The sequence below is a fragment of the Protomyctophum parallelum genome, assembly GCF_964188405.1.
Source record: "Protomyctophum parallelum genome assembly, chromosome: 2".
Taxonomy (NCBI): domain Eukaryota; kingdom Metazoa; phylum Chordata; class Actinopteri; order Myctophiformes; family Myctophidae; genus Protomyctophum; species Protomyctophum parallelum.
Window position 1 is genome coordinate 2,061,665 of NC_139699.1, and position 26,282 is coordinate 2,087,946.

Genomic DNA, 26,282 nt, shown 5'->3' on the forward strand with positions numbered 1-26,282 from the left:
CAATGGCATAATCAAAGACTGATCTGCTGCCTTGCTTAAGCTGCAGCAACTGCCTGGCAGCATCCCTGCCGGAAACAGCACGGTCAAAAACCTCCTTCATTTCTTTGGTAAAGTCATTGTAATTAGCACAAATAGGGTCATCAGAATCCCATATGGCTGTTCCCCACTCCCGAGCCTTGCCAGTGAGTAAAGTTATTATGTAGGCCACCCGTGAACGTTGTGTAGGGAAGGCTGAGGCCTGTAGCTCTAAAATCAATGAACACTGGGACAAAAAGGAACGACAGTTTCCAGGCTCACCGTTGTAGGGTTGAGGTGGGGGCAGTCTGGGTTCTCTGGCAGTAGGTTGAGGAGCATCAGACTGTTTAGACAGGGCGGAGGCAGACTCATCAGTGGTCGAGGAAGTTTGCAGACACAGCTGTTGCATTTGAGCGGAGAGGGCCTGGACAGAATCAGCCAAAGTATTCAGGTTGTGGCCCACTTGCTGTATACCCTTCTGCTGGTCATGGAGCAAGGCTCCATGTTCACGCACTGCTGCCTGCATGGCATTCATGTCTGCTGAGTCCATCATGGCCAGATTGTAATGTCAGGCACACGAGGAAAGGACTCAGGATACAGACACAAAGTCACAGAAACTGGTTTTTATTTCAAAAACTTCAAAACAGGCAAGGGGCAGGCAAAAAACAAAAACTGTAGAAGGCAAGGGTCAAAATCCAAGGCAGTCAGCGAGGGCAGAAGTACCGGCAAGGGCTTGGCAAAAATCGTGGTCTAGGAGAAGCAAAAACAGAGGTCAGACAAGGCTTGAATATGGCTTGGGTGCTTGGAAGGTCACAAGGCAATCTGGCAGAGATTGCAGAGAGACTGAGTCTTAAATACTGTGGGCATGATTGCAGGGGATAGAATGCAGGTGGTTCAGACACACCCACACTCCCACTCAGACTGTGACAGTCCAGTTAATTTCACTTTCATTTTAATACCAGGTGACGTTAAACGGCAGCTCTCTCTCTCTCTCTCTCTCTCTCTCTCTCTGCAGCTGCACTTTGAGCTTTGAGCTTTGCTGCTACTAACTTGATCTCCAGTGGTACATCTTTGTGCTCAGTGCGCACAAAAAAAAGAATGTTATTATAAAAAAAGTTCTTCCGATATTAATACAAAATTATGAATATCGGTCCCTATAATCCGCCATTGCCAATAACTTCCAGAAATAGAGATGTTAGGATTTGAGTAGTTAGTTAATCGCAGTTTTACATACACTGCGATTAACCACCATGGTAAATGTACAGGTATGCTGATCTGAAGGCAGTGATGGAAAGTAACTTAACTACATGTACACGGGTACTGTAATTAAGTACACTTTTTTTTTTGTACTGGATTATTTGAAAGATTTCAGTACTTTTACTTCTACTCCACTACATCTTGGAGCAGGAAATTATTGTGCTTTTTACTCTACTGCAATTATTTATTTATTTATTACTAGTTACTCTGTAGATTTGTATTATTATCACAAAACATGCTTTCACCACTTTATCCCTATATTAAAAATAGCCGATCTGCAAGCTCACAATGCATCGCAAAGCGACGAGTTGTGTGCTTGTAGATCTGGTACTTTTGGGGCTAGATTTGATCATTTTAATACATCTTGATGCCAATACCTTTGTACTCGAGTAAAGTTTGAATACCAGACTTTCCCGACAGAATACCGGAGTATTTCTGGATTGTCATATTGATCATACTCTTTCACTTAAGTAAAACATTTGAGTACTTTTTTTCCACTACTGATCTGGAGGGATGTTCCTCTAATGCTGGCTGTATTTCTGGGCTGTGCAGAATATTCCATGCAGGACCAAAGGCTGCAAAAGCACAGTTTTGCCTCCAGGGGCACCAGCAGTGACAAGTCGTCCTCTGGCCAAAGCAAGCCAAAGAACAACAAAGGTACAGCACTAAATCCAACAACCCCACAGCCTGCTGGGAGGGAAGACAACACACTTGGAATAGACTTTTGTTTGTTAATCTGCAAAGGTAGAAATATAGGATTTTATTGCAAAAAAAAAAAAAAACCTGCTATCACTAAAGTTTTTTTAAGTGTGTATATTTGATACATTTTCTAAATCAAGGAAAAGGAGTGTGTAACATGAGCATTGCAGAATAACAACGCAAGGACATCACAGCCATAATAACAGGGCGCATGTAGCTCTGATGGGAACCTCAAATTACATTACATTTTGGGGAAATTAATTCATTGCTTTTTCAAAATAATATCCTTAAAAATGTGAAATTCTGATAAAATAAATAAAACCGAGTCCATGGTAATGAGGATAGTTTCATCCAGATTCTTCCAGAACAATGGGTTAATTCGATGTGACTGCAATGTATAACCTTTGAATCTCTTGTGATTGGTTTCTTGCATGAAGAAAACGTTTTCTTATATTCTGTGATTATACAACAGGTTTACAGCAGTCTGATTGGCTCCAACCGTGCTGTTAATTCCTACAGTGCCCAAATAACTGTACTTTACGGTTTTCTTAACGAATCCCTGCCGATTCTTTTTTTAAAGAAAAATAATGTCAGTGTTTCCTCTATTTTATGCATTGAGCACTGGTGCAGACTGCCGATATATATATATATATATATGTATGTAAATTATTATTTGGATAACGATGGAAGACGACTTATGTCTTTATAAACTAAAGTTATTTTGTGCCCCATCCACATAAATGTTATCCTTACAACACTCAAAGTTTGATTTGACGGTGTCGGGTGGAATATGTCCAACATGTCCATATGCTACTCTGTGACAGTAGTAGCACATTCATTTACAAAAAAACTAAAAGTCAGAATATGGAGATTGGAGGGTTCTGCCCGACAGCAACGTTATGCATTCTTCTTATTTCTGAGCACAATTCGCTCTAATTTTGAGTGCCAATGTTTATGTAACCGCTGCTACAACGCCATGCTAGGGGAAACACTGAATGTATAGTTGTACACTGCTTTGAAGGAAGCGTGACTCTACATGTCCTGCCTGTAAACGTTGTATAAAAGCCATTCTACTCTATAGTTATTATGTGTACTTAATGTGGTTCTGGGATGCATGTGGTAATCTCAGCATTTATGGATCACCCTGGTACTCATAACCACTTTTCTACCCTTGTGCTTCCCTTCAAAACTATTCTGCTGTGGTCTTTTGTGTGATGGAACTCAACTTGCACAAACTTGCGGCACATTTTGCCTAGCATTGTTTGCCTCTGTAAATCTGCATGGGCTTATCGAACGAATTGTGTTTGCGATTTTAGTAACGGCAAAGTATGTGGTTTAGATTTTGTTAAACTTCTCCTGTCGCTCAATATATACTGTCAATGTTCTATGTGGCTAAATACTTATGCCACTCTCTCACTCCCCCTCTCTCTCTCTCTCTCTCTCTGTCTCTCTCTGTCTCTCTCTCTCTCTTACCACCACCTTCCTTGTTGTTTTTCTTTCGTGTACTTGTATTGTTTGCAGGCTTAGGTCACCAGTGTGGCAGTAGGAGCAAGTCAGAGTTTTACTATACTTTAAATGGCAGCTCTGTTGACCCACCAGCTCAACCCAAATCCAAAAGCACATGGTATATTGATGAAGGTAAAATGTGAGACGGGACAAGATGTACCCTTAAAAAAGAATAATCTTGATAGCAAAGCTCCTGTTGATGATTTGAAGCTCCGCTTAATATTGTCAATTTCACTGAACTGCATCACACATGTGTGAATGTTCTCGTGACGATGGCGAAGATTTCCGTCGTCATCTTGGACAAAATAAATGCACTCAGCTACTACATAAGTATTGCTCACTTTTGACTTCATTTTTGCAGCATTTAGATTTAACCCATTCTGAACGGGCACCCATTTTGGTGTTGGCATCATGTCGTGCTTTAGCTATTGAAAAATAGCAGATCTACAAGCTCATATCGCGCCACCGAGAATGGGTTAAAACATGGTTAATACATCTACAATGCAATCCAAGGTGGTTTTATTTGGACAACATTTTCACACAGTAGATTGCTATCAAGAAAACCTTTAGACGTCACAGTCCTCTACATGTTCTCTCAGCGCGAGATTCAATCTGCATGGATGTGTTTGTGTGGCATGGTTTTCATCTGTATACTAAGGCTTTTAATAATGCTCAGTGCTGTAGAATCACTCTCCTAGCTATTGTATACTTTGCTTATGCTTAACTAACTTACAGGATAACTAAACACATGACAACATCAGGTGTTCTCATGTGGAAGATATTCTGGAAAATTGGAAATTGTGTGTTTAAATAAATAGTGCACAATCTTCAACAACCACAGGGCAAGCTGAATTATTGGGCATGTGTTTGTCTAGCGATGTCCGCTGAGGGAAAAAAAAGGTCCCGGTTACATGCAAGTGTAACCTTTTAGGAAGATACGAATCACTCAATCTCACTCAGAAGTGGCTCAGGGGTAGACACGTTGGCTCACAAAGATGAAAGCAAGAGCATTAATAAAAACCTTGTGTCTGGAGCGCTATGTGAAGACATTGGTACATTTGTCACATCGTCATCCTTGGACCATATCCACAGATAATGGTGTTGGGAACCCTGTTTGACTTGTTTTGGGAGACTAAATGGGCATCTCACTCCTCATTACATCTGTAATGGTCATCGTCGGCAATGCAAAGCAATGTTTCTCTCCCCTCTGCACTCAATTGTTCCTCGCTCGAGGAGCAAGCATTCTCCATGGAGAATGTCCACCGCGGAGATGAGCGCTATGTATGATTGTCTGTTGCAGGAACGAGGGGAACACGGTTGGTCTCATGTTGTGATGTTGGCTGTTTGTTCATTACACTTTATCAGTTATCCTTTCATTGCTAATGCCATTTTCACATTCCTCAGGGTCATACTCACATTTTGTTTTTGGTGTATTGGTATTTATTTTTCTTCTTTTATATTATTTCAGACTCTGCTACTGTACAGTACATTGGTTTCAAACTTGCGTTTATGTGTCAAGATTAAAGGACTAGTTCACCCACATGTGTCTTTAATTTGATGACGGTCCGGGGTCATCGGTCAAGAGGAGACTCGGTAGGAGTTTCCGCTGGTCATCAAATTATTGGCTGAGAAACGACTACAAAATAATAATAACACATTCAAGGCTTCATTGAGTGTAATTTGAAATCATGTTGTGGGTGAACTACTACTACCTTTAAACCTACACATGTGCTTTTATAATTTAACATATATTGTAAATAAATAAATGGAAATGTGAGGTTGCATAATCGGCATCTGAAGATCTGTGATTATGCCAGCAAATCTCTTACCTACCGCTTGCCTTTAGAGTAGTGGTCCTCAGGGTCCCAAACTACACTGCTGCACTAGTTGTCTTCTAGCAGCTAGTTGCAGCCCCGGGTTAGATGGCTAGAATGGACGCCAGCTGTACTTTGGGACCACTGCTTTTGAAAATGATCCAATATAACAATCTGGTCTGATAATGGAAGTCCAAGTCCAGCATACGTCAACCGTCCTTTACTGACGCATGCGGTTAACTTGTGGTTGGTCGTTCTCTCTGACAGTTGGTGAGGACCCGGCAAAGTCGCTCACAGAGACGCCGCCAGACTTCAACCAGGTGTCCCCGCCCTCCAGGGCCCCGGCCACGGCCTCTCTGTCCAGCGACAATAAGTTCCACTCTCTGCCCTTCAGTCTGAACCGGAAGGCGGGCCCCAATGGCAGCATGAGCCATGGGCCCCTCTCCCTCTCCGTCCAGTCTGTGATGGGGGAACAGCCGGAGCCCCCGCCTCCCACCTCCGCTGCCCCTCTGCCGGGGCCGCGACCCCCCAGTCCGCCCGGCCGGGGCCAACCGGGTCTGGAGGTGGGCTCCCTAGTAGAAGTGAAGGAGAACCCCCCTCTCTGTGGGGTCATCCGTTGGGTCGGACTGCCCCCAGGCCTGCTGGAACCCTTGGCTGGACTGGAACTGGTGAGGAATCGGTCAATTCAATATCATCAGGAAGGAAAGAAGGTTGTCAGAGGGAGTGTAGAGGCCAGGATCACATTAGATAATTGACACTGGGTGAAAAAATGTGAAATATTACATCTGTGAAATACTGTTACTCTCCAGTTATTTTGACGCAGCAATAATAATAATAATAATAAAACTTTATTTGTATAGCACCTTTCATGACATCAAATGCAGCTCAAAGTGCTTTACAGAACTAATGAGAATAACATAAAAGCAAAGCATAAAAGAAAAGCAAGGCAACGACATTAAAAAACAAGCAGTAATGCAATACAGTGAGGACATGAATAACAAGAAATATAAGATCACTTAAAGGCAATGTTGTAGAAGTGGGTCTTGAGCTGAGCTTTAAAAATGTCTACAGAGGCTGCCTGACGAAGGTACAGAGGGAGCAGTGTCACAAAACTTTTGATAGGGAGCGTGACTATCTTATAGTGTGTTAATTGCCTTCAGTATGATATGGAATGCATACCATATCAAAACCATCTAATATAAAAATGACATTTAACTTCTTATGGCTGATGGGGGGGGGGGGGGTGTCTGTGGCCAAATTCATATAAATGTAGGCGGTCCTAAACGGAAAATGTTTGAGAAGCATCGGGATAAGGTACGACGTACTGTACTGTACTGTACATGACACCATGGCTAATAAAGAATGTCACATCTTGGTTGGCTCCAGGAAGAAGAGTGCGTGGGCTGCACGGACGGCACCTTTAAGGGCACGCGTTACTTCAGCTGCCCGCCCAAGAAAGCCCTGTTTGTCAAGCTGAAGTGCTGCCGGCCCGACTCGCGCTTCCCTTCACTCCACCACTCCTCCAATCCCATAGAACGCTGCAACTCCATTGGTGAGTCAAGGCCCTGTTTATACATTGGATAAAAATATCCGTCACTGTGGGTCTTGTGGGAATAATGGTGTTATTATGGGAGAAAGTCCTTAAGTGTTCTAAATGTGTGTAACTATTCTCATCATGACGCTGTTTACGTGGTTCGGTTGCATTTCTCTGTAAATTGATGGCTTTATTTATTTGTATCTGTCATCTCTGCTATCGCTCCTATTCAGTGACATTTTGACATGCATGCATATTTAAATGAGACGTACAGTAAGGCCATTCAGGCATTTAGCAGCTCTTATCCAGGGCCACTTACAGTACAAGTGCAGGATCGGAATAAGAAAAATAGTCACATAAACAGAGTGCAGAGAGCAGTGTAGTGACTCAAATAAACTGAAATGTCGGGTAAACAAAGAATATCTGTTTTAGCATCTGTCTACACGGCATGTTATCAACATAACATTATGCACATTTGAAACTGTAGGATACCAGGTAAACAATGAACCTAGCATCTGTCTAAATAACCTGCTTTCTAAATGTGTCTAAATAACCTAATGTGTGGTCAAGACTCAAGAGAAGCAAATCTAAGAACCAAAAACATGAACAGTAAGTGGCAAAGAGATGCATGATAGTCTGCATAGCCTGGCTAATAAGCCAGACTAATATCACACAATACTGTCGTGGGATATTGGCTTTTTTTTTGTTGCCATCGGCTGATTGGGTCTGGCTTATTAGCCAGGCTATAGTCTGCATAGTAGCCAGAGTATTAGCCAGGCTATAGTCTGCATAGTAGCCAGATTACTTATTAGCCAGGCTATAGTCTGCATAGTAGCCAGAGTACTTATTAGCCAGGCTATAGTCTGCATAGTAGCCAGAGTACTTATTAGCCAGGCTATAGTCTGCATAGTAGCCAGAGTACTTATTAGCCAGGCTATAGTCTGCATAGTAGCCAGAGTACTTATTAGCCAGGCTATAGTCTGCATAGTAGCCAGAGTACTTATTAGCCAGGCTATAGTCTGCATAGTAGCCAGAGTACTTATTAGCCAGGCTATAGTCTGCATAGTAGCCAGAGTATTAGCCAGGCTATAGTCTGCATAGTAGCCAGAGTATTAGCCAGGCTATAGTCTGCATAGTAGCCAGAGTATCCTGGCCATTCGCTAGCATCGATCCAAAGAAAACGTGGATACAGAAAGAGGTACAGGGACATTGAAGCTCTGCAGGGTGACCCTCAGTAGGGGTGGAATTTAAAATCGATTCTTAGATAGCTGTTGTATCCAACTGTGCCATCCACAATATTACAATATTTGATTAATAAGCATTAATCCAGCATTAAAAATCATATTTTTGATTGTCTTTTTAGATTTCTTTTGCATCCCGATCCGACGTCACACGGCCGCATGCACACTTAATAGTTATTTTTCTTCTCAAAATGAGACTAACTGAGATCTTTGGGACCTTATGAATCCTTAGAAAAACACCACCTGTGCGCAACCTAACGCACACACAAACACACACACATATTAACAGTATATATGATGCTTTTGGGTGTGCCAGTACAGTACAGTACAGTACAGTACAGTACAGTACAGTACAGTACAGTACAGTACAGTACAGTACAGTACAGTACAGTACAGTACAGTACAGTACAGTACAGTACAGTACAGTACAGTACAGTAGAGGGTACAGTAGAGGGACCACAAGGTAACACGGTCATTTCTAAACCATTTCGGACGCGGTGCGGCACACCGGAACCGGCCCGGCACCCTGGGTGCGTTCTTGTGGGTCTTTATCTCCATTCCTTGTCCCAGATGGCATTTCTGGTCAATACAATATTTACTCAACGGTCCATAGCCAACACTGTAATGGTTGCAGTAACCCTTTGTGATCGCCGAGCGACAGATGGGTATCCGGTCCATCACAAGGTACTCCTAAGTAACCTCCGGTTGCAAGTTTTGGCTCCTTCAAAATAAGGTTAAGACTGGGGAAATCCTGCCGGTATACGGGCGAATAAATTAATTATTGTGGCCAAAGGGTTCAAATGTAAGATAGTAAAATATGGCAAAGAAGTTTAGGGATAAAGGGTAAGGTGTGCCCAAGATGGGGCCATAAGTCAAACCTCCGAAAACAAACAAATTTGACTACTTCTCTGCCTGGGGCCCATTACCACTACCCACCTTTCTCCATCCCATTTTGATAGCTTATGTTGGCTCCAGGTAGAAGTCACCCTGGGCAAGACCTAAGCTGAAAAGACTATCAGCGGATGTTGCGGGATTTTAGCGGAAGTGAAATCGTTGATGCTTTACAAATCAGTTTACATTCTCCGCGAATGAAACAAGTGTTGTGATTGGTCGGGAAAATATCCTATCCGGGTGAAATACATTTGACGGCTGTTCCGGAGGATACAACCGCCGATAGCTTCTCTGCCTTAGGTTGTGACCAGGCTTTTCTTTTCGCAGATAAGTAAGCCTGGGACCGAGGCTAGGTAGAAGTAGATTCTCCTTATACAGCACTATTATCCACCACCCAAGTGTGGAATTCCCTAACCCCTTCCCTCAAAATATGCAGATCACAGGCTTCCTATAACCAATTTTGACCTGAGATCAGATTCTAAGACAGTTTTCTGAAAAAGCTATGTTTCTATGACAGTGGTTCTTCGATTATTAAAAAATAGCAGACCTACAAGCCACCGAGTGGCGCGCTACGAGCTTGTAGATCTGCAATTTTTCAATAGCTAAAGCATAACATAATGCTAACACCAAAAGGGGTTCCCGCCCCAAAATGGGTTAAAACAGGACTGAAAATTCACCTTTCAGTAGGCCAAAGGGAGAGGAAACGATCACTTCTCCCATAGATAGGTGATCACCCCCCCGCTCTCTACACCTCTCTTTTTTTTTGTCTGTACATATAACTGTTTAAAATGTTTGCATATAATGTTTTTTTAATTGAATACATAGTAGTTGGGTAATATGAGGCATGCACACTTGAATATGAATATGGTTAAAAAGCTTGTATCAAACAATACTGTTTTGCGTCATAATGCACAGAGAATATTGAAGTCATCATTATCCCTATTGGTTCCTCCTTTTATAAACGTGTGATTGAACTTGATGGGACACACACACACGCGCGCGCGCACACGCAGACTACAGTACCAGCTACATGTACTCGTATAACTACAGTAGAATCTAACTTCCACACCCTTCATTAGTGTCACTTTAGATTTACCAGGCATGGTGGTGCAGACTTTTGTGCTTTGGTTCTGTTTCGTAATGCCATCGGCTGGGATTGGTCATACTTTTGACACAACAGACACATGCAGTGCATACACATACATACTGACAAACCCTGTCCTGACCTCAACATACATTGTAATGATTGAGCACATGTTTAGCTGTGGTACCTGGGGGGTGCTCACTGTGATGAATTATTTACAGTGGTTCTCAACCTTTTCAGTCCGTTGAGCCCCCAAAATAATGCTTTTTAATTGCTATTTTTCAATAGCTAAAGTAACATAATGCTTGAAACATCAAAAGGGGTTCCCGTCCAGAATGGGTTAACTTGTGCAATGTTTTAGGCTGGTTTAGGATCCGATTACTGCAGCGCAACAACAACAACAAGTTGAGCTACGCAATGCATGCGTAGCGTATGGCTACCATACTGCAAGGTAATTGAGGTCTTTCAAACCTCGGACCAAAGGTTGAAATAAATCTCGGAACCGGTCGGAATCGGACCAAATTGTCACGGGATCCATTGATTTTATTATTTGAAATGTTTTTGGAATCAGATCGGATCAAATTTCATTTCACAGTTGTGTGTTGTTTGCAGCATTCGGTGGGTATCTGAGTGAGGTTGTGTTCTGTGTTGTTTGCAGCATTCGGTGGGTACCTGAGTGAGGTTGTGTTCTGTGTTGTTTGCAGCATTCGGTGGGTATCTGAGTGAGGTTGTGTTCTGTGTTGTTTGCAGCATTCGGTGGGTACCTGAGTGAGGTTGTGTTCTGTGTTGTTTGCAGCATTCGGTGGGTATCTGAGTGAGGTTGTGTTCTGTGTTCTTTGCAGCATTCGGTGGGTATCTTAGTGAGGTTGTGTTCTGTGTTGTTTGCAGCATTCGGTGGGTATCTTAGTGAGGTTGTGTTCTGTGTTGTTTGCAGCATTCGGTGGGTACCTGAGTGAGGTTGTGTTCTGTGTTGTTTGCAGCATTCGGTGGGTATCTTAGTGAGGTTGTGTTCTGTGTTGTTTGCAGCATTCGGTGGGTATCTGAGTGAGGTTGTGTTCTGTGTTGTTTGCAGCATTCGGTGGGTACCTGAGTGAGGTTGTGTTCTGTGTTCTTTGCAGCATTCGGTGGGTACCTGAGTGAGGTTGTGTTCTGTGTTGTTTGCAGCATTCGGTGGGTATCTGAGTGAGGTTGTGTTCTGTGTTGTTTGCAGCATTCGGTGGGTACCTGAGTGAGGTTGTGTTCTGTGTTGTTTGCAGCATTCAGTGGGTACCTGAGTGAGGTTGTGTTCTGTGTTCTTTGCAGCATTCGGTGGGTATCTGAGTGAGGTTGTGTTCTGTGTTGTTTACAGCATTCGGTGGGTACCTGAGTGAGGTTGTGTTCTGTGTTGTTTGCAGCATTCGGTGGGTACCTGAGTGAGGTTGTGTTCTGTGTTCTTTGCAGCATTCGGTGGGTATCTGAGTGAGGTTGTGTTCTGTGTTCTTTGCAGCATTCGGTGGGTATCTGAGTGAGGTTGTGTTCTGTGTTGTTTGCAGCATTCGGTGGGTATCTGAGTGAGGTTGTGTTCTGTGTTGTTTGCAGCATTCGGTGGGTATCTGAGTGAGGTTGTGTTCTGTGTTGTTTGCAGCATTCGGTGGGTATCTTAGTGAGGTTGTGTTCTGTGTTGTTTGCAGCATTCGGTGGGTATCTGAGTGAGGTTGTGTTCTGTGTTGTTTGCAGCATTCGGTGGGTATCTTAGTGAGGTTGTGTTCTGTGTTGTTTGCAGCATTCGGTGGGTACCTGAGTGAGGTTGTGTTCTGTGTTGTTTGCAGCATTCGGTGGGTACCTGAGTGAGGTTGTGTTCTGTGTTGTTTGCATCATTCGGTGGGTATCTGAGTGAGGTTGTGTTCTGTGTTGTTTGCAGCATTCGGTGGGTACCTGAGTGAGGTTGTGTTCTGTGTTGTTTGCAGCATTCGGTGGGTATCTGAGTGAGGTTGTGTTCTGTGTTGTTTGCAGCATTCGGTGGGTATCTGAGTGAGGTTGTGTTCTGTGTTGTTTGCAGCATTCGGTGGGTATCTGAGTGAGGTTGTGTTCTGTGTTGTTGACAGCATTCGGTGGGTATCTGAGTGAGGTTGTGTTCTGTGTTGTTTGCAGCATTCGGTGGGTATCTGAGTGAGGTTGTGTTCTGTGTTGTTTGCAGCATTCGGTGGGTATCTTAGTGAGGTTGTGTTCTGTGTTGTTTGCAGCATTCGGTGGGTATCTGAGTGAGGTTGTGTTCTGTGTTGTTTGCAGCATTCGGTGGGTACCTGAGTGAGGTTGTGTTCTGTGTTGTTTGCAGCATTCGGTGGGTATCTGAGTGAGGTTGTGTTCTGTGTTGTTTGCAGCATTCGGTGGGTATCTGAGTGAGGTTGTGTTCTGTGTTGTTTGCAGCATTCGGTGGGTACCTGAGTGAGGTTGTGTTCTGTGTTGTTTGCAGCATTCGGTGGGTACCTGAGTGAGGTTGTGTTCTGTGTTGTTTGCAGCATTCGGTGGGTATCTGAGTGAGGTTGTGTTCTGTGTTGTTTGCAGCATTCGGTGGGTATCTGAGTGAGGTTGTGTTCTGTGTTGTTTGCAGCATTCGGTGGGTATCTTAGTGAGGTTGTGTTCTGTGTTGTTTGCAGCATTCGGTGGGTATCTGAGTGAGGTTGTGTTCTGTGTTGTTTGCAGCATTCGGTGGGTACCTGAGTGAGGTTGTGTTCTGTGTTGTTTGCAGCATTCGGTGGGTATCTGAGTGAGGTTGTGTTCTGTGTTGTTTGCAGCATTCGGTGGGTATCTTAGTGAGGTTGTGTTCTGTGTTGTTTGCAGCATTCGGTGGGTATCTGAGTGAGGTTGTGTTCTGTGTTGTTTGCAGCATTCGGTGGGTACCTGAGTGAGGTTGTGTTCTGTGTTGTTTGCAGCATTCGGTGGTTATCTGAGTGAGGTTGTGTTCTGTGTTGTTTGCAGCATTCGGTGGGTATCTTAGTGAGGTTGTGTTCTGTGTTGTTTGCAGCATTCGGTGGGTATCTGAGTGAGGTTGTGTTCTGTGTTCTTTGCAGCATTCGGTGGGTATCTGAGTGAGGTTGTGTTCTGTGTTCTTTGCAGCATTCGGTGGGTATCTTAGTGAGGTTGTGTTCTGTGTTGTTTGCAGCATTCGGTGGGTATCTTAGTGAGGTTGTGTTCTGTGTTGTTTGCAGCATTCGGTGGGTATCTTAGTGAGGTTGTGTTCTGTGTTGTTTGCAGCATTCGGTGGGTATCTGAGTGAGGTTGTGTTCTGTGTTGTTTGCAGCATTCGGTGGGTACCTGAGTGAGGTTGTGTTCTGTGTTGTTTGCAGCATTCGGTGGGTATCTTAGTGAGGTTGTGTTCTGTGTTGTTTGCAGCATTCGGTGGGTATCTTAGTGAGGTTGTGTTCTGTGTTGTTTGCAGCATTCGGTGGGTATCTGAGTGAGGTTGTGTTCTGTGTTGTTTGCAGCATTCGGTGGGTACCTGAGTGAGGTTGTGTTCTGTGTTGTTTGCAGCATTCGGTGGGTATCTGAGTGAGGTTGTGTTCTGTGTTCTTTGCAGCATTCGGTGGGTATCTTAGTGAGGTTGTGTTCTGTGTTGTTTGCAGCATTCGGTGGGTACCTGAGTGAGGTTGTGTTCTGTGTTGTTTGCAGCATTCGGTGGGTACCTGAGTGAGGTTGTGTTCTGTGTTGTTTGCAGCATTCGGTGGGTACCTGAGTGAGGTTGTGTTCTGTGTTGTTTGCAGCATTCGGTGGGTACCTGAGTGAGGTTGTGTTCTGTGTTGTTTGCAGCATTCGGTGGGTATCTGAGTGAGGTTGTTTTCTGTGTTCTTTGCAGCATTCGGTGGGTACCTGAGTGAGGTTGTGTTCTGTGTTGTTTGCAGCATTCGGTGGGTATCTGAGTGAGGTTGTGTTCTGTGTTCTTTGCAGCATTCGGTGGGTACCTGAGTGAGGTTGTGTTCTGTGTTCTTTGCAGCATTCGGTGGGTATCTGAGTGAGGTTGTGTTCTGTGTTCTTTGCAGCATTCGGTGGGTATCTGAGTGAGGTTGTGTTCTGTGTTCTTTGCAGCATTCGGTGGGTATCTGAGTGAGGTTGTGTTCTGTGTTCTTTGCAGCATTCGGTGGGTACCTGAGTGAGGTTGTGCATGAGAACACTCCTCCGCGCACAGAGAACGACGGGCTGGATGTCATGGTGGGAAAGAAGAAAGGTATTCAAGGCCACTACAACTCCTGCTACCTGGACTCCACCCTGTTCTGGTCAGTACCTCCAGACACACATGCTTCAGACCGGGAAAGCATTGGTGTCATTTTTTTATTTGAGAAAACAACAGAGAAAAAAATAAAGTGGAATGAAGATTGGGGGGGGGGGGGGGGGTGTGCTTGTAGTTACTGTAGCTGGGGAAAGCCATGTTGAAGAGGTGGGTTTTGAGGGTGCTTTTGAAGGTTTGTAGTATTTGGGAGTGCATTCCACAGGGTTGGTACCATGTACGATACTTGGTTCTGGGGACATCAAGGAATATCTGACCAATATTCGGTACATCAATTGGTCATATTTCATAAGCATCTCAGTCACCTTTTTATAGCATTTTCATGCCAGTGCTGCCACCCTTCAAAACCATTAATGCCACCTTTCACCACTAGAGGGCATCATTTGCCTTCCTAACAATTAATTGTTCAAGGGCAGGTAGAGTTGAGAGTTGAAGGCTACTGGTTCGATTCCCTGATCCTCCTGGTTGCTTGTCGAGGTGCAACACACACCCATTTATCAGATTCTAAACCATTTTGACCTGAGATCAGATTCTAAAAATGTCTTCTAAATCCTGCCGCACTATGAACTAAAATTATAACAATAATGTTGCTATAGCAACAACTAATTTGACACGGATGTCCTGTCCTGGACCAAAAGGTAATAACAATGGTTGCAACAAGTCTAAATGGGTTAAGCCTTAACTGCTCTCAATGAGCAAGTGTGGATGGGTGCAAGTGGAATATATTGAAAAACACTTTGGATAGAGTTGTATATAAATTCAGTTTATACCGTTCCAGTTGCATCCTCTTTTTTTCCGCCTCCACCTGCTGAGCCTTAACCCATTCTGACCTGAGATCAGATTCATACGAGGTTTTCGCCGGACACACACTGGTCTGATGAACCCATTCTGACCTGAGATCAGATTCTAAAAAAAAATAGACTAATAAAAATAGCAGACCTACAAGCTCGTATCGCGCCACTCGGTGGCGCGATATGAGCTTGTAGATCTGCTATTTTTCAATAGCTAAAGCATAATATGATGCTGACACCAAAATGGGTGCCCGTTCAGAATGGGTTAACAAAATGTTTGCCTCTCCATAATCTTTACCCCTGTGTTCTAAGTGCTGTCTAACCTGAGAATTTGTCCAAAACCGTTTGTATTATTATATATTTTTTAAATAGTGAAAAAGTGGACACACTGTGAGCTTGTAAATCGGCTATTTTCACTACTTTTGTGCGACAGAAAAAAAAAGAAAACATACAAAGTTGGAGATACAAGTTGCCAGACAGCAACGATTTCCTTATGTGGAACCAAGTCCTCGTACCGTGTATTATTCTCTCTGCTTGCAGTCTTTTTAAACTCCCAAACGTACCGTGTATTATTCTCTCTGCTTGCAGTCTTTTTAAACTCCCAAACGTACCGTGTATTATTCTGTCTGCTTGCAGTCTTTTTAAACTCCCAAACGTACCGTGTATTATTCTGTCTGCTTGCAGTCTTTTTAAACTCACAAACGTACCGTGTATTATTCTGTCTGCTTGCAGTCTTTTTAAACTCCCAAACGTACCGTGTATTATTCTCTCTGCTTGCAGTCTTCTTGCCCCTCCTATATACAGCTTTTGTCCCCACACGTCTCATATTTGCCGTTGACAATGAAAGGACAAATGTCATATGGGCCTCAAATATGACGTAAATTTGTGGCAACACAAACATTAAATTCCATTGACAATAAGGGGAAAATTTACGCCATATGTAGACGAGCAAATCGCCTAACCAATCACATAAATTCAGTTGTTCATGAGATGATGTACGCTGATGTATAATGATAAGAGCGCCCCTCTGTGGGTGTGATTTTTAAACTCCCAAACGTACCGTGTATTATTCTGTCTGCTTGCAGTCTTTTTAAACTCCCAAACGTACTGTGTATTATTCTGTCTGCTTGCAGTCTTTTTAAACTCCCAAACTTACTGTGTATTATTCTGTCTGCTTGCAGTCTTTTTAAACTCCCAAACGTACCGTGTATTATTCTGTCTGCTTGCAGTCTTTTTAAACTCCCAAACGTACCGTGTATTATTCTGTCTGCTTGCAGTCTTTTTAAACTCCCAAACTTACCGTGTATTATTCTCTCTGCTTGCAGTCTTTTTTCCTTCAGCTCTGTCCTGGACACAGTTCTGCTGAGGCCACGCTCCAAGACTGACGTTGAGTATTACAGAGAAACCCAAGAGCTGCTGCGCACAGAGATAGTCAACCCCCTGCGCATGTAGGTTTCCTTTTGATTTATGTTTAGACTTTATTAGAAATGCAAACAGCACATGGCACAGTAAGACGTTAAGGCTAAAAGGATAACATTCAGTAGTGTAAAAACATAACACATCAACACATCAACACATACAAACACTATACAACAGAGATGGAAAAAATATATTTGCTTCCCCCTTTTTTGAAAGACACCAGTGTTAACCGTTACCTATCCACTTTGACCCCTTTTCCACCGGGGTTGAACCGGTTCGGTTCTTTCTTCCCGCTAAATATTGAACCAGTTCAGAGTGTTTCCACTGAAAATGAGTTGGTTCCGAACCATAAACGTTCGTTCCCAATGTGAACCACAAAACGGTGGTTCAGCTTTGTAATTGCACGCAGCGCTTTGTGAACCGAGACGATATAAGTGGGTGTGTCAGTAGGTTGGAACTTGTCAGTGGGTTGGAACTTGGGAGGACGTCGCAGACACAGTGACACACGCAACAGATATCTTTGAACAAAAATAAGTTTACATGAATTGCCAACGCAAACATGAAACGATCCAAACGTATACGGATGCATCGCGATCCAGAATCCAGCTGAGACTTGCGGGGCGTTATAATAACTTGTAACCTTGACATCACAACCTCGTGGATACTGTTTACATCGGTTTGTGTTGTGCAACGCCCTCGGGGCGCATGACGGATCCTTCTCTTTCAACATTTTGTGTTGAGGTATAATAGCGCCACCAAATTAACCGGCCGTCAATCTGGTGGAAATGCAGCCGGTTCGCGACCGGTTCGCAAAAAGCACCAAGGTTCGGAACGGCACTGGTTCTGAACCGAAGTTCTTTTGGTGGAAAAGGGGCCACTGTGGCCTTAGAAACCAGTGTTGCATGATATCTTGTAATGGCTGGTTTTGGGACACATTTTGGTGGCAGAGCTGTAGAATGACAACTTTCACACGTTTTGGGTGGTTCATGGTTGATCCCTCTAGTGTTGTTTGTCACTCACTTAGGAGAAGTATGTGGACATGTTTGAGGGTATTGAGGGCAATGTGTCTTTGACTATCTTAGACCACCTACTGTAAGTTTACAACCGAGAGATAGATGGTCAACCCCCTGCACAGGTACTGGACTATAAAGGTAGCTCTCCACCACTCTGTGGCTCTTGCCAAAAATATGCTGTTGAATGAAATTGTATTGAAGCAGCGGGCTTGTTGTTGGAAAAAGACGTCAAGCCACCATTAGTCGTCTGTCTGTCGGTTTCGGCCAGTCTGTAGTAGTCAGTTTGGTGGAGAGCCAACTTAGAAAATAAGTATTCTTTTTTTATCAATTGCCTTGAATTCATGAAGATTTTTTAGTTTTTGTCGCATAGAGCAGGGGTTCTCAACGTTTTTGGCCGGGGACCCCCGGAAATGCTTTGGCCATGTCTCGGGCGGTCCCTTATTGGCCAAGGGTTTCCACCGACATACCGACAGACATAGCGACAGCTGATTTACTCAGACACATATGACGTAAATTCTCCATTAATTGCCAAACCGCCCCCTAAGGTCTTCCACCGCCGGCCTGCTCGCTTTGCCCCAAAAAATGGCAACTAAAAAATACGGGGAAGCAGCTTTTTGCTTCTACGGGCCGTCGGCTTGTAACAAGCTCCCACTGTACCTTCGTCAGGCAGCCTCTGTAGACATTTTTAAAGCTCAGCTCAAGACCCACTTCTACAACATTGCCTTTAATTGATCTTATATTTTTTATTTTTCATGTCCTCACTGTACTGCATTACTGCTTGTTTTTTAATGTCATTGCCTTGCTTTTCTTTTATTCTCCATTGTTCTGTAAAGCACTTTGAGCTGCATTTCATGTCATGAAAGGTGCTATACAAATAAAGTTTTATTATTATTATTATTATTAATGGCATTTAATGTTTGTGTCAAGACAGAATCTACACTATAGCTGTTTATAGGAGGAGCTAGCGCCCCTCAAAAAACACACCTGTGTGAAGTGAGGCGTGCTGTTGTCATAATACATCATGACGTGAGATGCTCATCCACAATTCTCACCAGAACCGGTGCGCCCCAAGGCTGCTGCCTCAGTCCTCTGTTGTACAGCTTGTTTACGTTTGATTGTGTCGCCAGATATGAGAATAACATCATAATTCAATTTGCGGATGATACCACAGTGATCGGATTAATAACCGACGGTGATGAGAGGGCCTATAGGAGGGAGATAGAGGATCTAACTCTGGTGCGATAACAACAACCTCTCACTTAACACCAATAAGACCAAAGAAATCATTGTAGACTTTAGGAAGTCCAAAGGTATCCACACCCCCATTTCCATCAAAGGGTCATCTGTCGACATAGTTGATAACTTTAAATTCCTGGGCATACACATCACAGACACATTCACATGGTCACTCAACAACGAGTACATCCTCAAGAAGGCGCAGCAGCGACTGTACTTTCTGAGGCGCCTTAATTTTTTTGGCTTAAAGGTATATTCAGTGATTTCACTTAATTCAAATATCACTTATTTTTTTGTTTTGTTGTGATAATCCTTTCTACTATAGAGTGTGCTGACCATATAAGGAGTCCCTGTCCCCAGTTAACCCCTGGGGGTCAAAAAACCTTAGGTTTCGTTTTTGGCTCTCTATCCTGATTGGATGAAAGGCTTAGGTCCCAGCCAAAAACGAAACCTAAGGTTTTTTTAGTGAAATCACTGAATATACCTTTAAGTACAAAAGGACTAGTGAACTTTTATCATAAGTGTCTTAACTGGCTGTATCACAGTGTGGTACGGTAACACGACCGCTCAGGATTAGAGTTGTGCCGATACCGATACTGGTATCGGATACTCGGTCGATACTAGCCTAAAGTACTCGTACTCGAGTATCTGAGCCGGGCCCGATACTTTGAGACGAGTACTACAACATTCAATTGACACGGCTGAACTCTCAATGCAACGGGAGCAAGTCTGACCCAACACGGTCTGAAAAAAATGCTATCGGGACATCTCTACTCAGGATTGCAATAGGTTGCAGAGGACCGTTAAAACAGCAGCTAAAATCATCGGCAGCACAGAATTACCCAGTCTCCATAACATCTACACCATCAAAAGCCCACAACATCATGGAAGACACCAGCCACCCCGCAAATACCCTGTTCAAACTACTCCCTTCCAAAAAACGCTACCAGAGCATCAAATCTCGTACCACCCGTCTCAGTAACGGTTTCTACCCCCAGGCAGTCAGGCTGCTGAACAGCTGACCTTGAACTGTATTGCACTGTTTTGTCACTTCACTTGCACTTTTCTTTTCCTGTTTTTTGTCTTTTTCTTGCACTATATATGTTTGTTTATGTCCTGTGTATGTAAGACAGAGAGTGCTCTGAGCGAAATAATTTTCATTGTATTTATACTCTGTATCTATACACATGACAAATAAACCTGAACCTGAGCATCATCTAATTCTGGCCAATCACAATCTGCGTCACTTTTCTGCCCTCACTTTTGTCATGTCATGTGCTTTGCTCAGCCAATCAAATCATGGCTATGGGGTGATGAGCCAATCACAAGCCAACGTGTGTTCACACAAACCCGGAAAGCTGGGCATAGGGTTAACCTGTTATTTCAACTAGAGCAGTGCCCGTTGGGCCAATGCAAGTTGGAAATGCTTTCCCCACCCAGTTATTACTTGCGCGAGCAGAGCGCGCAAGTACTGTTTTAGGCTGCGTATGTCGGTGGCGTCGCTCGGCCAATCAGGGATTGTGTATTTTTGGTAGCGTCACTCGGCCAATCAGGGATTGGCTGATGTTGTAACTATGGTACCTTTGGTCATTGGCTGGGTGATCTAACGTGAGCATTGTCCTTTTATGTTCTGCTTGTCTTCCAGTCATGGGTATGTGTGTGCTACTAAAGTGATGAAGCTGAGGAGGATTCTGGAGAAGGTAGAGGCTGCATCTGGCTTCACCTCTGAAGAGAAAGGTAGGTAGGATGTGAGTCATGATGTGTCAAAGTCGCTAGTGTTGAAGCTTTTCAATACAAGGAATAACAAAGTATTTTATATATCCTTCTACCCTAATGGAAAGGGGGTCCACAAGCACATGGCTGTTTGCCTCCTCCTACCAAACCACTCCGTTAGCACACATCTCTCCATGCACAAAAAAATCACATATGTCTGACACTGTTATTGCGCAACATTTCGCTGTGATGCAAATTACAGGAATTATGTCTTAACCTTAAGGGGCCATTTGGGACCCCTTCAGGGAACCATGTGGGTCCCTGGACCCCACTTTGAGACCCCTGGTGTAACCGATCTTTCCAGTGAGCCAACATGACTTGACTTTGTTTGACCAGAATGGAACAGAGCCTTCATTAGTATCATTGGAGCTATACAGTACAGTAGTACCTCACTGGCATCCAGCAGTATACACCTATAAACCAAACTGATGGTACCGTAGCTGTTGCAAAAGATCTCACCCATTCATCATTTCACTTCTAGACCCAGAGGAGTTCCTCAACATTCTCTTCCACCACATACTGAGAGTGGACCCGTTGCTCAAACTAAGGTCAGTTACCCAGTCAGTCAGTGATGCTAATGGTCAGTAGCGGTGTGTACGCGCGCAGAAATACTTTTGTGCCTAATGCCATAATGTAAACAGTCTGTCCTTCTGTAATAATTGCTTGCTCAGGATGGGACAATGTGTTACCGAACAAATATTACTGAACACACTGTTCTTCATCAAATGTATCTCTGATCACTGCAGTTGTGCTAGTTATATTTGTGAACGCCAGTGAGCATTTTTGCGAACACCAGTGACTAGTGAGCATTTAGAGTGAGTGTTTCAAGTGGTGGTGTTCACCGCCCGCCACCAGAGGGCGCAGCTATATCACACACAAAAAACGCACACACCCACGCATGCGTGCAGTGCACGCAGGCACACACACACACACACACAGTGTTTCAAGTGGTGGTGTTACATTGTAACGTTGTGGTGTTACGTTGTAACACCACCCGCCCGCCACCAGAGGGCGCAGCTATATCACACACAAAAAACGCACACACCCACGCATGCGTGCAGTGCACGCAGGCACACACACACACACACACAGTGTTTCAAGTGGTGGTGTTACATTGTAACGTTGTGGTGTTACGTTGTAACACCACCCGCCCGCCACCAGAGGGCGCAGCTATATCACACACAAAAAACAATCACACCCACGCATGCGTGCAGTGCACGCAGGCACACACACACACACACACACACACACAGTAGAAAACGTATATATAAAAAATAAAGAAAAACTAGAAACAAATTTTCAAGATTTTTTTCTGGGTGCCTGAAGCTCGCCAAGTCTGTGCAGCATTTGAGCCACGGACCACCATTTGATGACATTTAGCCTCTCAGAAGGGAGCATTTGGTTACATGTGAGCCAGGTCTCCCCATTGACTTTCAATGGGGTATAATGGGGTTTATTGCGCATTACGTTACCACCAACATTCTAATGCTAACATGCTAACATGCTAATACTAACATGCTAACATGCTAGCATGCTAACATTTTCATGCTAACATGCTAATGCTAACATGTTAATGCTAACATGCTAATGCTAACATGCTAATGCTAACATAATATCATGACAACATGACACATTATGATGGTACACCTGTCGCTTTCAGGGCTGTAGTTCATGTACCGTATGTATCTGGGCTGTGGTTGTGACATTGGTAGGGTTGCCACCCGTTCCGTAAAATACGGATTCGTCCTTTATTTGAGCATTAAATGATGCGTCCCGTATTGAATCAATACGGAACGCGGTTTGTTCCATATTTTCCTAAATGCCCCCTGTGTCACACAACATCATCGCTGAATTACAATAATGAACAAAATAAAACAGGAAATATTAAAGACAGCACAATTGTTCTGGCGCGGGGGTCACGCAGGACCTCCCACGAGCATAAACAAAAACCTCCCCGTGGCTGCTGATCTGCTTGTGTGCTCTGCTGTTGCGCTGTGGCGACGTGCCGAATCCAGTGCGTGTCTCGCCGGCCGTCCGCACCGCGCTGTTTAAAATGTCTAGTACTAGAAGTTCTACAACAGCAGATTCTCCAGCGTCTCAAAAAGGAAAGCGCCTTAAAAATATAGACGTGAGTGCAGGGAAGAGGCAAATCCCTAGCTTGACAGCGTCACGGGAGATTAATATAAAGCAAATTGCAAAGTATGTCGGCGTATGTTTTCTGTGGCGCATGGGGAACTGTTTGATAGCAAACAGCATGCTTCAGGGATCAACAGCATGATCACAGAACACCCGACAACAAGTGTCACAGTTCTGCCCCTGAGATCGATTTGGTCTATTGTCCTGCCCATGCAATAGCCAATGGCTGCTGATGTGGGAATAATAGCCAAACTATTTCAGTAGTCTATTATGGTTGATTGTTTATTAATGAAGTCTAATAAATATTACAATAAAAAAAAATATATGTATTTAATATAAATTAATCAATTGAATTAAATATTGTGTTGTGCCCATTTAAATAACTCAGATTCAGAATCAGAACTCTTATGTTGTTATAAACAGAATAGGCTACTTCATAACAGTTAATAAATACAGGGCAGTTACTGTATACCCCTTTCTTTGACCACAGTGACCACCAAGTGACCCCAAAGGCTAATATGGTATGTGAAATCATCCATCCCAGGGCCAAATTAGCTATTGGGCCAGTGTGGCCGGGGCCCAGGGGCCCTTGGCTGTTAGGGGGCCCTTTGAGGAAACTGGACCGCGTGGTACTGGGTCTGAGGCCCTTAAATTGCCCATTGATTGTGTTAAATTTAGGTAAAAAATATGATAAAAACATAAAAAACACAAAAGATGTGCACGCACGCCCGCTATGGGGCCCCTAACACATTACCGGCTCAGGAGCCCTCATGGGGGTTAATCCGTCCCTGATCCATCCAGCTTCAACCGCTTATCCGTAGTCGGGTCACAGGGGAAACAGCTCCACCAGAGAGCCCCAGACTTCCCTCTCCAGAGCAACATTAGTAACGTCCTCCTGGGGGATCCCGAGGCGTTCCAAGGCCAGTTAGTTGATAACCCGATAACAGCGCTGCTTCGCCGCGTGGTCGTATAAGTGTTCCTTATTTCAAGATCTCAAAGGTGGCAACCCTAGACATTGGGTGAAAGAGGACGAGTGTGGCTACAAAATTACCGAAACCCATGCGTGTAAAGTTAATATTTTGGCCGTGAGGACGATTTGTTCGGAGAATTTCGCTACAGTCTTCACAGTGGCTTCTCACTCTGAGCCGGTCTCTCTCTGGGCGTGTGACACTGAGTCGAGATTTTTGCTCAGACCACACACACTTTGAACTGCGATAGCGGGCAAACCGTGCAACGTATTCGAATTCCGTCTGAACCACAACAAAGTCGACGGCCTCGTGTGCTGTTTGAGGTTTAAATCGTGTTTCTACGTAACAGTATCCCAGAGTAATGTGGCTCCAATGTAACGTGTCGTTTTCTGTTTTTACCCGCGTTTCCCCATTGACTTTGAATGGGGCATTTTTCGCGTCTTTTATTGCGAATTACTTCGGCACGGTAACCTGAAACGGAAAGAAAAGCACAAGAACACCATTCCCGGCCGAGCCGCACGTTTCGATGTATATATTGTGGGGCTTTGGTAAACCGTGCGGCCGGCCATAGACGACAAAGTTTCGTGTCTTGATTACGATTATTACGACGATGTGTTTTGCGGATTTCAACCTGTGATTCTGCCATTGCATGGCAGGCACCCAGAATAAGAACTTAACAAATAACATAAACTTAAAAATATATAAAATAAATATAAATATATAAAAGGTCTGTGTGTGTGTGTGTGTGTGTGTGTGTGTGTGTGTGTGTGTGTGTGTGTGTGTGTGTGTTTCAGACTGCCACAACAGCTGCGTTCGCTTCCCGCGTTTACGCATCTTACTTACACGTATTAACAAAACATTCTCCAACATACAGATTAGTTGTGTACAAATGTTTTGTATTGTATTGTATTAATAAAAAAATAAAAAGTGCCTGATCGCAGTTAAAAATGTTGCTCATATTTTCACGATGTTTCTAGAATAGCCGATCTACAAGCTCATAGCACGGCACAAAGTGATTGTGACACAGATGCATTGGGTTTAGTATAAAGACATGTCCGTGTCTTTGGCGTGCTGCAGGTCGGCGGGGCAGAAGGTCATTGCATTGGGTTTAGTATAAAGACATGTCCGTGTCTTTGCTGTGCTGCAGGTCGGCGGGGCAGAAGGTCATTGCATTGGGTTTAGTATAAAGACATGTCCGTGTCTTTGCTGTGCTGCAGGTCGGCGGGGCAGAAGGTCATTGCATTGGGTTTAGTATAAAGACATGTCCGTGTCTTTGCTGTGCTGCAGGTCGGCGGGGCAGAAGGTCATTGCATTGGGTTTAGTATAAAGACATGTCCGTGTCTTTGCTGTGCTGCAGGTCGGCGGGGCAGAAGGTCATTGCATTGGGTTTAGTATAAAGACATGTCCGTGTCTTTGCTGTGCTGCAGGTCGGCGGGGCAGAAGGTCATTGCATTGGGTTTAGTATAAAGACATGTCCGTGTCTTTGCTGTGCTGCAGGTCGGCGGGGCAGAAGGTCCAGGACTGTTACTTCTACCAGATCTTCATGGACAAGAAGGACAAAGTGGGAGTTCCCACCAGCCAGCAGCTTCTAGAGTGGTCCTTCATCAACAGTGACCTCAAGTTTGCAGAGGTGAAGTTTATGCACCTCTGCTCTAGTGCATTCATATATACACATACATACATATAACACGGACGCAATGCACCTCTGCTCTAGTGCATTCATATATACACATACACACATATAACACGGACGCAAGATGAAGAGAGTCTCCACTCAGACCCCCACACACTGTGACAGCCCTCCATGTTTACGCACGGTGTTTCAATTGATTAATGTGCTCGTCTGACCATATTTCGATGAGGGCTTCGGTCTCCTTATTTCTATCCATGGTAACGGCCCTGACGTTTGTACTTTACTGATCTATCATGTTTATCAGTCACTATAAAACACCCTCCATGCCTGACTCCACGTTCTCTGCCTTTTTCTGTTGTCCAGGCTCCCTCCTGCCTTATCATCCAGATGCCCCGCTTTGGCAAGGACTTCAAAATGTTTAACAAAATCTTTCCGTCTCTGGAGTTAGACATCACAGACCTACTTGAAGACAGTGAGTTCTTTTCTTCTTTTTTATTTATTTCTTTATTTATGTTTGTTTGTTTGTTTATTCACTAATCCATTGTCTCCATTGTGGTGGTCATAGACTCATTTGTTTAGAGAGAGAGAGAAGGGGCACGGTGGCACAGTTGGTAGTGCTGTCGCCTCACAGCTAGAAGGTCCTGGGTTCGATTCCCGCTCGGGGCGCTGTGGGTGCTGGCGGCGTGTTTCCTCCTCCACGTCATCAGTGCCCATACCCGAAGGCGGGGTTGGCGAAAGGGCCTTTCTGTGTGGAGTTTGCATGTTCTCCCCGTGTCCCCTAGGGTAGGTACCCTCACAAAAACATGCATTAATCCTGGTCTCTGAACTGCCTCCCCCTGGCCAGCCGGGACGCCTGATGGAGGGGAAAGGAACTGGTTGGAATAACGTGCTCCTTCCACACGCTACGTCCAACCAGGGAAACTCCCCCCTGTCAGGTGTAAAGGAGCAACTTGGACACTCAGGCATGAAGGAAGCATGAGTTAAGTCCGTTGCTCTCCCCAGGTTGGCGGA

At 44.1% G+C, this 26,282-nt stretch overlaps 1 protein-coding gene across 3 annotated transcripts in view; it reads left to right on the plus strand.

Annotated features, from left to right (window-relative positions):
• cyld (cylindromatosis (turban tumor syndrome)) overlaps positions 1 to 26,282 on the plus strand; it is a 56,560-nt gene that overhangs the window by 22,731 nt on the left and 7,547 nt on the right. For 2 of the 3 annotated variants that reach the window (XM_083792684.1, XM_083792685.1), the window contains exons 6-14: positions 3,493 to 3,609; positions 5,559 to 5,959; positions 6,678 to 6,843; positions 14,150 to 14,291; positions 16,419 to 16,541; positions 20,407 to 20,498; positions 21,016 to 21,082; positions 25,136 to 25,268; positions 25,635 to 25,743. In XM_083792684.1, coding sequence (XP_083648810.1) covers positions 3,493 to 3,609; positions 5,559 to 5,959; positions 6,678 to 6,843; positions 14,150 to 14,291; positions 16,419 to 16,541; positions 20,407 to 20,498; positions 21,016 to 21,082; positions 25,136 to 25,268; positions 25,635 to 25,743 — 1,350 coding nt within the window. The remainder of the gene's footprint in view (positions 1 to 3,492; positions 3,610 to 5,558; positions 5,960 to 6,677; positions 6,844 to 14,149; positions 14,292 to 16,418; positions 16,542 to 20,406; positions 20,499 to 21,015; positions 21,083 to 25,135; positions 25,269 to 25,634; positions 25,744 to 26,282) is intronic. The other variant, XM_083792686.1, reaches the window with a different exon arrangement.